The following is a 13,230-nucleotide window of genomic DNA, read 5'->3' as shown; positions in this document are numbered from 1 at the left end:
GCTCCGAGCGGGGAGCTCCAGCCCTGCCATAAAATGCAAACAGAGCAGCTCTGCTTTATCTGCCTCTTTATCGCTGTATTTAGCTCGCTCATTTTATCTGCGCTTGAATAATAATTAATCTCCCGGAGCAGGCAGGCCTGGCTCCATGGAAATGCGTCTTTCGTGTGGAGCGTGTTTGGCTTATGGGACCTGCTGGAGCCGGGTGACTTTGCAGAGGGAGAGTTTTCGGCTGCTGCTCCCAGATTTTTCCCAGTGAAACTGGTGGTGCTGTTGTCGGTCCTGTTTGACCCCTCAAATCGCATCAGCGCTCAGACCGTGGGCTGGGAGCAATGCACATCCCTTAACAAAATCCTCCAGGTTTGATCTGTGTGTTTCAGGACTTGGATAACTCCCAAGGATATCTGTTATCGCCCATGGTTTGGCCAAAAAAAAAAAAAAAAAAAAAAAAAAAAAAACCCCATTTTAATGTGGAGTTCAGGGAGCAAATGATTTAGTGTTGCTTTGTCACCTCCCGTCTCCCTGCGATTTCCGCCCCGGTGGTGGTGCCCCCGGCACGGGTACCTCAGCCCCCGCGGGCAGGCGGCGTCCCCCCTGGCGACGCCAGAGCCAAGGGCTCGCTGCTGCCGGTCGCCTCCCCATTGTTCGTTAGCACAAATCACTAATTTCAGAGCTGCTCTGACATGCACCCGTTGCCCCTCATCACCAAGGGACCGCGGTGGCAGCTCCCCGCAGCCGAGTCTCCAGCAAGTCGTGCCGGTTCCCTGGGAGATGAGAAGCTCTCCGAGGTCTGGGAGCTGCGGCCGACGTTCCCGCTCGGCATCTCTACGACAAACCCCATCAGCGGGATTGGGAAACCCTTCCTGGCCCCTTCCCAGGGGCTGTAAATCAGAGCAGGGCTCGCAGGGTGACGGGGAAGGCTGGCGTTTGCTCCCCGGGGCTCGCCACGGCCCCGGCTGCCCATCTCCAGGCACACGGCAAAGCCACCTCCCTCGGTGGTGGGGATGGCAGCGGGACTGGGGGCAGCGGCCGTATTTTGTGGTCGTTTCCCTGGTTGAGGGACTCGGCATTTCCAGGGTGAGTGCCCAGACGTTGCCTACAGCTTGAGGCTTTAAATAGCCGTGCATAAATAAAGGGGGCAGCAGAAATAGTCTATCCCAGGGTGATGGTGAGGACTGGGAGAATGGGGCAATGGTTAAGGCTGGGAGGATGGGGTAATGATGAGGACTGGGAGGATGCAGTGATGGTGAGGACCGGCAGGATGGGGCGATGGTGAGGACTGGGAGGATGGGGTGGTGGTGAGGTCTGGGAGGATGGGGCGATGGTGAGGACTGGGAGAATGCAGTGATGGTGAGGATTGGGAGGATGGGGTGGTGGTGAGGACTGGGAGGATGGGGTGATGGTGAGGACTGGGAGGATGGGGTGACGGTGAGGACCGGCAGGATGGGGCGATGGTGAGGACTGGGAGGATGGGGTGATGGTGAGGACCGGCAGGATGGGGCGATGGTGAGGACTGGGAGAATGCAGTGATGGTGAGGATTGGGAGGATGGGGTGGTGGTGAGGACTGGGAGGATGGGGTGATGGTGAGGACTAGGAGGATGAGGCAGTGGTGAGGACTGGGAGGATGGGGCAACGGCGAGGACTGGGAGGATGCAGCAATGGTGAGGTCTGGGAGGATGGGGTGATGGTGAGGACCGGCAGGATGGGGCGATGGTGAGGACTGGGAGGATGGGGCAAAAGCAGTGGGCAGGGGGAAAAATTGGGGGGTGCTGCTGTGAGGCTGGGGTGCAGCTCTGGTGAGGGCAGAGGTCCCCCCTCATCCCCCAGATATGCCTACACTGGGAGCTGCTGTTTTGGTGGGGACGGCTGGCAGCTCGGGCCCCTCCAGCCCACCCCCAAATCCTCCCCAGGCCTTTTCTGGGGTATTTTCCCAGCCTTTGCCCTCTGCCAGCAAGATCTACGAGGCCAATTTAAAGCCCTCTCCATCTCCAGGCTCCTCTCGGGTTCTTTCGTAAATCAAATTGGGGATAAAATAGCATTCCAGGAACGCAGCGGGCCGGCCCCGGCTTTCTGTGGGAAAAGCAGCAAATGCACAGTGTCAGCACTGAATAAAGCTCGTGAGATGTCAGGCTAATTCTCTTTATAGCTCCAGGGCTGGCCTTTCCCACCGCGGAGCGGGTACCCGTGCCGGCCAGCACCTCCCAAGGGACTCCCCCTGCGGGCGGGGGAGCCGTGCCAGCCCGGCACCGCGGTGGGCAGCTTGTCGGGGTTCAGGTGTTCTCGGAGCGATGGGTTTGCACGGGCAAGCATGCGATGACAGGAGCAGCAAGCTGCCGTGTTACAGCTTCGAGGGGCAGGCGCTGCGGGTTTGGGGGGAGCAGTCGGCTCTGCTGCTTGTTGGCCATGCAGCGATGGGGTTTATTTCCCCTGGATGTAAAAGCGATCACGGGTTTAGGTTCGATTTCCTGACTGTGCTGGGTGCCTCCTCCATCCCCGCGTCCCGCACCATCCCCTGGCCAGCTGTGGGACAAGGAGCTATCGAGCTCCCTCCTGCTGTCCCCAAGCACATACGGGATGGCAGGAATCTGCATCCTTACCTTTCAGACACGGCTTTGTGCCGGCTGAGGAACAGAAGTTAATTCTGCAGCGATTACAGGCAAAGACCCAGAACTGCTTATTGAATTACAGATGGTGATTATAGAATCATAAAATGGTCTAGGTTGGAAGGGACCTTAAAGACCATCTCATTCCACCAGCGGACACCTCCCCCCAGCCCAGGTTGCTCCAAGCCCCGTCCAACCTGGCCTTGACCACCTCCAGGGATGGGGCAGCCACAGCTTCTCGGGGCAACCTGCCCCAGGGGCTCACACCTGCACAGTCAACAATTTCTTCCTCAGATCTCACCTAAATCTCCCCTCTTTCAGTGTAAATCCGTTCCCCCTCATCCCATCACTCCCCTCCCTGACCAAGAGTCCCTCCTCAGCTCTCCTGGATCCCCTTTAGGCACTGGAAGGGGCTCTGAGGTCTCCCCGGAACCTTCTCTTCTCCAGGTTGAACCCCAACTCTCTCAGCCTGTCCTCATAGGAGAGGTGCTCCAGCCCTCCGGGTGACGCTGCTCCCAAGATTATTTGATTGTGGGTGTTTTAGTGATGTGCTCGCAAACCGGCATCACATCTCATCAACAACGCTCTCATCTCGCACTCACCCCGAAACGATAGGCACAGGTTTCCAGAACTGCTATTTCAGCCTCTGCAAACTCAGGGCTGTTTGGTTGTCCCTGTGCCTGTCGCTGCGCCCAACCGGAGCCTGGCATTACAACCTGAAGGGGTTTCAGCAGATGAGATAAGGAGCTGCGAGTGTTGGGGTGTTGAAGCACCCAACAGAGCTCAGAAACGATGAATCGCAGCTTCTCCAACATCTTTGTCAACGACCTGGGTGGGGGGACAGAGTGTACCCGTAGCAAGTTTGCTGATGACACAAAGATGGGAGGAGTGGGTGACACACCAGCAAGCTGCGCTGCCATCCAGCGTGACCTGGACAGGCTGGAGAGTTGGGCAGAAAGGAACCTCATGAAGTTCATCAAGGGCAAGTGTTGGGTACTGCGTCCAGGGAGGAATAACCAGGCCAGGCTGGACGTGGTCTTGGGCAACCTGGTCTAGTGGGAGGTGTCCCTGCCCAGGGCAGGGGGGTTGGAACTCGATGATCTTCAAGGTCCTTTCCAACCTAAACCATTCTATGATTCTGGGAGATGTGCGGGGGCTCTTCGTAACCCCAGGGCTGTCCTAGAGAGGAGCCGCAGACACACAGGGCAGCAAGATGCTGAAACCTGCTTCTCCTCCTGCCACTGTTACCTGAAGGTGGAACGAGTTAAATGCTGATGTTTCCGTTACACCACCTATTTTTCCATTGTTTCAGGAAAATTTGTGGTGGGGTCTAGTGCATTTGCACAGAAGAATCTCGAGCAGAAATGGCTGAACTCATTGTATTACTGATGGGTCTATTTGCTGGCAGATGGTTATAGAAGAAATCTTTGATATTTATCATCTCTTTGGCTTACAAGGACAAGATAACAAATTGGTGTTGAAAATACGATTCTGGGGAAAATGGCTTTAAATTACTGCACTCTAAGCATGTTGTTTTATTCTTTAATGTAGCTACTTTATGTATTTCTTTTCCTCAAACTATATATATTTCCTTTTTATTGGCTAAGCCTTTCCTAATTTATATTTTCATTACTTTGATTAATACTGCTTCCACAGTGACATTATTATTCCAACGCAGTTTTGCAAGTGTCTTACCGAAACACTTGGCGTTAAATAATCTTCGGATTTAGTCTGCATGATTTGTAATTTAATAAGCAGTCCCGCTTCTGCGTTTTATCTCCTAATTGGTAGAGAATTAGCAGCTATTCTTGAATTAACACAAGCTATTGTATGCTCTTTTTTTGTTGTTGTTTTTGTTGAAAAGAAAACAACTATAGGCATTATTTTAGCCATAGCGGTTTAGCTGTGACTATAGCCATATTAGCCATTTTAGGGTCATCGATTGGATTGTAACTTGGGCAGGAATGTGCTGCCGTGGAGGTGATGCTGCTCCTTTAGGAAGGAAGATTTCACTCTCCCAGGCAGTCGCACTTGATACTCCTTTAATTAGCATTTGCTGAACGTGATGCATCTTGTTCTCCCGGTATTTCCATAGCCAGTTTGCTGCTTCCCATTCTTCCTGAAACACGATTCCCAGATTTGCGTCTCTGAAGAGCTGTGAATGCTTCAGATCTGAATCCAGCAAGGGTTTATCATCAGCCCTCCAGAAAACGATGGCTTTCACCTCCCCTCACAGACAAACTATCTCTAAATCAGGAGCAATTAGCCTTGCGGCTGGTCTAGAAGTGGCAGATTTCACTTGGGAAAAGCAAGATTTAACCAAGGCCTTGGCCACGTGGCGTTCTGCCGGCAGTGGGGTGCCGGGGCGATGCCGGGGAGGGCGGGCAGGGGGGTGCGGGCAGCAGTGGGTCTCAGAGCTGCAAGGGGTGGGTTTGCCCGGCAAAGGGACATTTTCTAATCCAAATCATAGAATCATAGAATGGTTTGGGTTGGAAGGGACCTTAAAGACCATCTTGTTCCACCCCCCTGCCCTGGGCAGGGACACCTCCCACCAGCCCAGGTTGCTCCAAGCCCCGTCCAACCTGGCCTTGAACACCTCCAGGGATGGGGCAGCCACAGCTTCTCGGGGCAACCTGCCCCAGGGGCTCACCACCCTCAGTCAAGAATTTCTCCCTACTATCTCATCTCAATCTCCCTTCTTCCAGTTTGAAGCCATTCCCCCGTGTCCTACCCCTACGCACCCTTGTAAAAAGTCCCTCTTCAGCTTTCTTGTAGGCCCACTTCAGATACTGGAAGGCTGCTATAAGGTCTCCCTGGAGCCTTCTCTTCTCCAGGTTGAACACCCCCAACTCTCTCAGCCTGTCCTCATAGGAGAGGTGCTCCAGCCATCTGAGCAGCTTCGTGGCCTCCTCTGGCCCCGTTCCAGCAGGTCGGTGTTCTTCTTATGTTGAGGGCTCCAGAGCTGGACTCAATATTCCAGGTGGGGTCTCACGAGAGCGGAGCAGAGGGACGGGATACTCTCCCTCGCCCTGGTGGCCACACTTCTTCTGATGCAGCTCAAGATATGGTTGGATTTCTGGGCTGCGATCGCACTCATTGCCGGCTCATGCTGAGCTTCTCATCCACCATCACCCCCAAGCCCTTCTCCTCAGGGCTGCTCTCCAGCCATTCCCCACCCAGCCTGGATTTGTGCTGGGATCGCCCCGGCCCATGTGCAGGACCTTGCACTTGGCCTTGTTGAACTTCATGAGGTTGGCATGGGCCTACCTCCCCAGCCTGTCCCAATCCCTCTGGATGGCATCCCTCCCCTCCAGTGTGTCGACCGCTCCACACAGCTTGGTGTTGTTGGCAGGGCTGCTGAGGGTGCACTCAATCCCACCATCCATGTCGCCAAGGAAGATGTTACACAGCACTGGTCCCAGTACTGATCCCTGAGAAACACCACTTGTCACTGGTCGCCACTTGGACATGGAGCCGTTGACCACAACTCTTTGAGTGTGACGTCCAGCCAGTTCCTTATCCACCGAGTGGAAACCCAGCCCTAAACCCAACCCTAACCCAACCCATAGCCCTAAACCGAACCCTAAACTTACCCCCAAGCATAACCCTAACCTTAACCCAGTCGATCACGTGTGGATATCAGTACTCCTGCACCAGTGAGGGTCAGTGCAGAGGACGGTCCCAGGCAGGTCTAATTTATGGACATGAACCAACCCAAGGAGGAAAACCAGACTCAGGGCCAGTTTTCCCTGCTGCAGACACACCGCTCCATCCCAATTCAGCCTGGCCGGGCTCACGCGACGGCTGCAGCCCCTTGGAAATGTTCACATTGAGAGGTTTTGCTTTACAAAGTCCTTTAGACCTGCAGAGGAGACACCGAAACACGGAGACACTGAGTCAATAAATCAGCAGGACACGAAAACAGGGAGACACTGAGACACAGTGGTTTGGTGGCATCTGATGGTCCATGTCCCCGAGACCCACCACCAGCAAATTGAATTACAGACCACTGTGGGGTTCACAGCGAACGGAGTCGGGTGGGAGCCCGCGGAGCCCGTGAGGAACTGGCAGGCAGCTGTGGGGCAGGGGGGTGTTAAGGAAGGATTCAAGAGAGGAGAAGGAAAAACAATAGTTTCTCCCAAAGGGCCATTTTAAGGCAGCATTTGTAACCCTCCCTCGGACCAGGAAGGGCTGGGGCCTCCTCATTTCCTTCACTTTTCCTTCTTCCTTTTGTCTTTGAGTCTTTAATATTCGCAGGGTCTCACCCGTTTTTCTTTCCCCCAGTAATTCCCATAGATGAAATGCTTCGTTAAAGGAGAAAAAAAAAAAAAAGCCTCAAGGACAAATTCTCAAGAGATGAGCGGGATAAAATACCAGTCTGTTTCCAGCTCTCTGAAAACAAACAGGGCTACCCCCATCGCGAACGATTTTTCCTCCTTTTGTTCCCAGACCCAGCCACCATCCAGTGCTCCCACCGACGGCGCACGGGGTGGAGGGAGGAGGAGGAAGGCGATCCCTCATCCGGTAAATCCGGCTGTTTCCCAGCTGTTGCTGGAGCAATAACCGGGAGAAAGAGTCTGCTCTGGGCAGCCTGGCCACCAGGTGCTGGTGGTGGAGAAAAGGGCCAAGGTCCAAATCTCCACAAAATTCAGATGCCACCTGCGGTTGCCCGCTGTTGTGGGCGGTGCCAAGGGACCGGGGAGCCCGTTTTGGGTGGAGAAGTGAAAAAATATCACAGAATCCCAGAGTTCCAGACTGGTGGGGGTTGGAAGGGCCCTCTGGAGCTCATCTTGTCCAACCCCCCACCAGAGCAGGGGCACCTCCAGCAGTGGCACAGGACGGCGTCCAGGCGGGTTTGGGATGGCTCCAGAGGGGGAGACTCCCCCACCTCTCTGGGCAGCCTGTGCCACTGCTCTGCCACCCTCACAGCAGAGAAGTTCCTCCTCAGGTGGAGATGGAACTGCCGATGGTCACGTTTGTGCCATTCCCTCTTGTCCTGTCACTGGGCACCACTGGAAACAGACTGTTCGCATCCCCCTGGCACCCTCCCCTTGGGTATTTATAAGCATTGATAAGACCCCCCCTCAGTCTTCTCTTCGCCAGACTGAAAAGCCCCACGTCCCTCAGCCTTTCCTCATCAGAAAGATGCTCCAATCTTCTCATCATATCATTCCGTTTAGAAATGCGAGCAGGCCGACTCTGAGCTGTTGAACAACGGCTGTATTCACATCTGAAGTAGTTCCTCCTCCTTTCCCTGCTTGCTCATTTCCATCTCATCTGCCTTCGCCTGCCAGAGGTTTCCACCCCTCGGAGCAGGGCCACCCACGGCCGCTCGGGGTGGGGATGTCCTGACGTGGGGATGTCCCGGGGTGAGGATGTCCCGGGGTGGAGATGTCCCAGAGTGGGCAGCAGCCGCTGCCGTGGACTCCTGCTAATGCAGAGCAGCCGCAAACTGCTCGGAGAAGGTCTCTGCCGGCCGCAGCGGGGCTGGCAGCCATTCCTCCCCTGGCCCAGGCTCCAGCTCTCCGTGTGGTCAGCCAGGACACGACGCCGGATTTAACTCAGCCTCAGACAGCTCGCAAGGTGAAATGAACAGCTCGGCAGTAAACTGGGCATCAAAACACCCGGCTGCCCCCTTCTTCGGGGCTACCATGTCCCCCCGTGCCTGGAGGACACAGGTCCCACCCGGTCCCGTGAGAGCGGGGATTCCCTGACGAGGTGATGCGCATCACCCAGAGCAGCCCATGGGGAAGCGCGGAGCGAGCGCTGGGCTTGCTGCTCCAGCTCCGCTCATTGTGTCCGCTCACTGAATCTTTAATTAGGCCATGCAAATTCCAGCAGCTTCTAATCAGCTTAATCCCCCGGCCAGCTTGAGGTTGCTCTTGCTTCCTATGTGTGGGTGAGTGCCTGCCCCTCTGCTTGGCTGAGGATGCTCCAAACTCATCACGCTCCTGGCCAAGGGTGATGCAGAGGCTCACCCTTGCAGATGCGGAAACCACATCTCCTCTGGCTTAACATCCCCAGAAAGCTGGTGGTCAGCTGGACACGGTGCAGGACTCTCATCCAGTGTTTGCATTTGTCTCCTGGGTGAGGAAGGAGGACTTATAGACTGATCACCCCCCGGCACCTCCATGCACACTCAGCTTCTCCTTACCTCCTGCAGGTTTGGGGTTTGTTGCTCCGTGGACGGAGAGAATGCCATTTGCTGAGGGGGTGTCGGAGGGATGCTGATCCTGGTGGCACTGCTTTTCCACCTGGGGGACCATCACGCTTTTGCACGGTAACACCAAACCGATCAAAAAGCTGATTGCTGCCCTAAATCAGACTCTTTCGGCATTGAGTCTGTCATTGTTTAGGCCAAATCGGCTACTGGGGACGTGGGGGACCCCAGATGGGACCGACAGATGCTCCTCTCTACCCATCTTCAAAGAGAGAGGCAGAGGAGGGAAAAAGAGACTTATGAATTTAGAAGGAACTAAACTACTTTAGTGAAATATTAATAATAAAATAAAAGGAAATAATGAAATATATACAAAGCTGTATCAAGCTCCCAAGATGACAGTCACAACACCGACTGGCACTGGGGCAGTCTCAGGCTGGACTCAGTGACGGACGGGGACTGGATTCCAGATCTGCATTCAGGATCAGGATCAAAAGCAGACAGACAGACAGACTCCTCCTCAGACGTTGGCCATTGAAGAGAGAGCTGACCCTTTGATCCCTCAGCCTTTATACTGAGCATGAGGCAGATGGGATGCAATACCCTCGTTGGTGAGGTTTGGGTCACCTGTCCTGTCTGCTCCTCCCCACAGGTGGGACCCCACTGCGCTTTTCCGCTTCCGACCCTCCAACGGGGCACATAACGGAGTTGGTTGCCTGTGGGTGTTAGAGCGATAGGTGTAAGCAGAGCCTCTCTGCACACCGTGCCTGGGCATCAGCTATAAACACGGGTCTGATCACTCTGAGAGCAAACAGTGTCTGCACAATGTGCTCTTAATTTCAGTAATTAGAAGAGGCCACGCTAAGAAGCAAAGTCACTGAACAAAATTGGTTCTGTTTTACCTCAAACCAGGACATTGGCTCACGCTCATGCCAACGGCGCGACCTGCCTTCACACTGCTGGCAGGGATTCGAGGTGCAATCACTTCTTGGGTGCGATTCTCCTGAGCTGGCTGAGATCTTTACCTCGGGAGGAGGTGACTCATGGCCCGGAGTGCCCGTTTCTCTCCCCGCCGGCTGGCCCGGGCACGCAGGTCTGCACGGCAGCAGCCTCCCCAGGGTGATGTCAACCCCTCCCGGTTGCCTATCTCCACCAGCATCACCGCTCTCATCCTGTTTCTGACGAAGGGACGCGCACGCTGCTCTCTTCTTCATGGGTTTGGGGTTGGTATCAGCTGCAGCCCATCATATTTCTGCCTGTTGGTTCTCCTGCGTCCCAGAACACACCAGAGCTGGTACCCACACCCTTGAGCTGAGCTCCTCGACAGACCATCCTCCAGACCTGCCCCATATCTCAGCAGCTCTCCCCGATCTCCTCATGCCCGCCCATGTCTGGTGCAGAGCTGGGACGCACCGACACTGACTTGGGTGCCTGGAGGGACCTGGCAACCGATCCCCCACCGGCTCTTGAGTCTCGTCTGGTGGATGGTTATTAATTCAGGAAAGTCATTTCCTTCCCATCAGCAAAGGTGAAGGAGCACAAGAGAATGGATTTCTTTAGAAATCGATGTACATTACATCCACACGGCCACTTTATTCCACTTTCCAAAGCAGCACTTACTCTTTTTTTTTCCCCACATTTTTGTCCTGTTTTTTTTTTTTCTATGGGAACAGTCCAAGGTCTCCTGAACCTGTCACCCACCCTGGAGACACATCTGCTGACTTATGATCTCCAGATTCCTTCCGCAGCCTTTTAAAAAACACATTGACCATCTCCAAGGTTGGTCTAAACGATAGACCTGCTCCCCAAAACCTGCTCCCCTTATTATATCTCCCCAAATCTTTCTGGATGACTTCTGCTATGATGTGAACGTCCATTAATTACAGAATCATAGAATGGTTTGGGTTGGAAGGGGCCTTAAAGATCACCCAGTGCCACCCCCTGCCCTGGGCAGGGATACCTCCCACCAGCCCAGGTTGCTCCAAGCCCCGTCCAACCTGGCCTTGAACACCTCCAGGGATGGGGCAGCCACAGCTTCTCTGATCCGTTTGACCCTTGGTCATCTACCAAAAAACAGACTTTCTCGTTTCTGATCAGGCCAGGGAGGTTTTCTACCTGTAAACAAATTGTTCCACAAAATCTCTTTGTCTTCGGCCCCAGCCGTTCGGGCAGACTCAGCAGAGTTGGGATGACACTACAGAAGTCGTCTCCAAATTTCTGCTGGGTAATTGGCGGAAAGTAGGTGTGAGAAGAATCTGGGCAGAAGGAACAGAGATGGAGCTGATTTTACCTGTTTTGACACAGAAGAGCTGACTGGTGTTTGCTGACGCCGGTTATTGCGCCTTCAGGTACACGCAGGCGGCATCTGAATTCCTGCGAGCGCTGCAGGAGCCGTCAGGAAAGAGGACTTTTTGCAGATCTCAGGGCTTTTACGCTAAAAACTCACTAACAGCACATCCCTCCCCCAGCCAAAGGCATCCAGGACAAGCAGCCACCCATCCCAAGGGCACCTGATAGCAAATTAATGTCATCGAGGCTTCGAGGACCGCGCTCAGCCCCAGGATGCGGCAGGCTGAGACTCGGCGTTGCTGAACCCGAACGAGCTGTGAGATTATCCGTGTTTTCACCCATGACCGGTGCGCGTTCAGCACCTCGGGCGTGAGGTGTGCATGGAATAACGTCCCACGGCGCCGTCCAAAAAATGCCGTTTCTCCTCCGAGCCCTGCGGTGAGCTCCCCCGTGAATTTTTCCGATTCTTCAGCCAAGAATGTGATAAGGCTTCACGGGTCGGTCACACTGCATAAACATTTTCTTCGCTCTCAGATCCCATGACCTGCTCTTGAACTGGTGGAGCTGAATCCTCAGCCACATCTCTCAGCCCCAATGAACATCAACCTTCACAGACGTACTGTGACTGTCCTCATCATTGTGTCCTCCAAAAATCAAGGATCCTCCCCATCCTGTTCACGTTCTCCCATGGTTTGTCCCTTGTTGCCCTCCACTCAGCACTTGTTGCACCACATCTGGATGCTGTGTCTGGTTTTGGACCACCAGTATGAGATAGACATCAATGAACCGGAGTGAATTCCATGGAGGGCCACCAAGGCGGTTGGAAGCCTGAGCTTGGTTGGAAGCTGGAGCTCCTCCATGAGGAGAAGCTGAGGAAATGGGGCTTGTTCAGCCTAAAGAAAAGTCTTGGGGTCACGTAACAGCAGCCTTGAGCACCTACGAGGAGGTTATGGAGAAGGTGGAGTCAGGTTCTCCATGGCGGTTCATGGCAGGGGGCTGAAATCGGAAAGGTTCACATGGGATACACGGAGAAACTCCAGCCTTGGTGGTTTTCAAGACCTGGCTGGGTCAAGCCAAGGAGGGAAGGAGAGATGTTGTTTCAGGGATGCGTCAGGCTGAAAGGGAAGGAGGCTGCTGCCATCTAGAGCAGGGACTCCTCTGCGTGCGGACGCGGCTGCCAAACCGCATTTTCTCAGGCCTGGAAAGATCATCTTGGTCGAGACTAAACCCGGAAAATTAAGGAAAAAACATTATGAGCTGGAACAGAGCAAGTAATGGATTCCCAGGCTCTGGGCAGAGCATCCGTCCTCGCTGTCATGGAGCGGCAGACGATGCGCCGCTTACATAAGTGCAATAAATAATTGATTCCAAATAGGTGGAAAAAGCCCATTCTTGTCTCCCATCATCATTGCAAGTTTCTGCCTCCTGGGTTTCAGCCCAGCCGAACCCAGCCCACAGCTCAGAACATGAAAAAAAAAAAAAAAAGGGAAAAAGAAAAAGAGAACGGAAAAGAAGATAAAGAAGATGAAGAAGAACTTTTATTAGGTGTCCCCAAAGCCACAATCCCCCAACCGAACAGGATGGTGCTGGCTGAAGAAGGAAAACTCGCTGAGAGAGGAAGCGAAAGCTGCCCACAGACTGTCCCCAACCCCACGTGCTCCCTCACCTCCCGGTGTCCCCATGTCCTCATGCCTCCCCTGTCCCCCCCCATAACCCCACGCCCTCCTGTCTTCCCACGAGCCCCATGTCCCCACCATGCCCCCATGTCTCCCCACATTTATGTCCCCAAACCCCCATGTCCCCATGCCTTCCATGTCTTCCCTGTGTCCCCCGCAATGTCCCCAAGCCCCCTGTGGTCGCAGGTGCCCCCAGGTCCCCACTCCATGTCCTCACACCCTCTATGTCTCCTTGTGTCCCCCACATGTCCCTGTATCCCAGCCTCCCCGTCCCTCCATGTCCCTCATATCCTCCCATGTCCCCATGCCCCCCATGTCCCCACACCCTCATGCACCCTGTGTCCCCCACGTCCCCACTGCCACATGCCTCCATGTCCTCCGTGTCCTCCTCTGTCCCCCATGTCCCCAGTGTCTCCACAGCCCCCCATGTCCCCACTCTCTATGGCCCACCTGTGTCCCCCACACCCCCCGTGTCCCCCACACACCCCGTGTCCCCCACGCCCC

At 54.6% G+C, this 13,230-nt stretch overlaps 2 protein-coding genes across 2 annotated transcripts in view; one reads left to right on the top strand and one right to left on the bottom strand.

The window, feature by feature from the left end:
* RAPGEF3 (Rap guanine nucleotide exchange factor (GEF) 3) overlaps positions 1 to 3,311 on the bottom strand; it is a 27,789-nt gene extending 24,478 nt beyond the window's left edge. Inside the window, exon 1 of the mRNA XM_009883211.1 lies at positions 3,204 to 3,311. Within this exon, the coding sequence (XP_009881513.1) occupies positions 3,204 to 3,311 (108 nt within the window). The remainder of the gene's footprint in view (positions 1 to 3,203) is intronic.
* Positions 3,312 to 3,393: 82 nt separating this feature from the next.
* The window catches only part of SLC48A1 (solute carrier family 48 (heme transporter), member 1), a 24,909-nt gene continuing 15,072 nt past the window's right edge, over positions 3,394 to 13,230 (top strand). Inside the window, exon 1 of the mRNA XM_009883210.1 lies at positions 3,394 to 3,433. Within this exon, the coding sequence (XP_009881512.1) occupies positions 3,394 to 3,433 (40 nt within the window). The remainder of the gene's footprint in view (positions 3,434 to 13,230) is intronic.

Source organism: Charadrius vociferus, unplaced genomic scaffold, assembly GCF_000708025.1.
Source record: "Charadrius vociferus isolate BGI_N301 unplaced genomic scaffold, ASM70802v2 scaffold564, whole genome shotgun sequence".
In the NCBI taxonomy this organism is placed as follows: Eukaryota; Metazoa; Chordata; class Aves; order Charadriiformes; family Charadriidae; genus Charadrius; species Charadrius vociferus.
The sequence above is the reverse complement of the archived record's forward strand: the minus strand, read 5'-3'. Positions and strand labels throughout refer to the sequence as shown.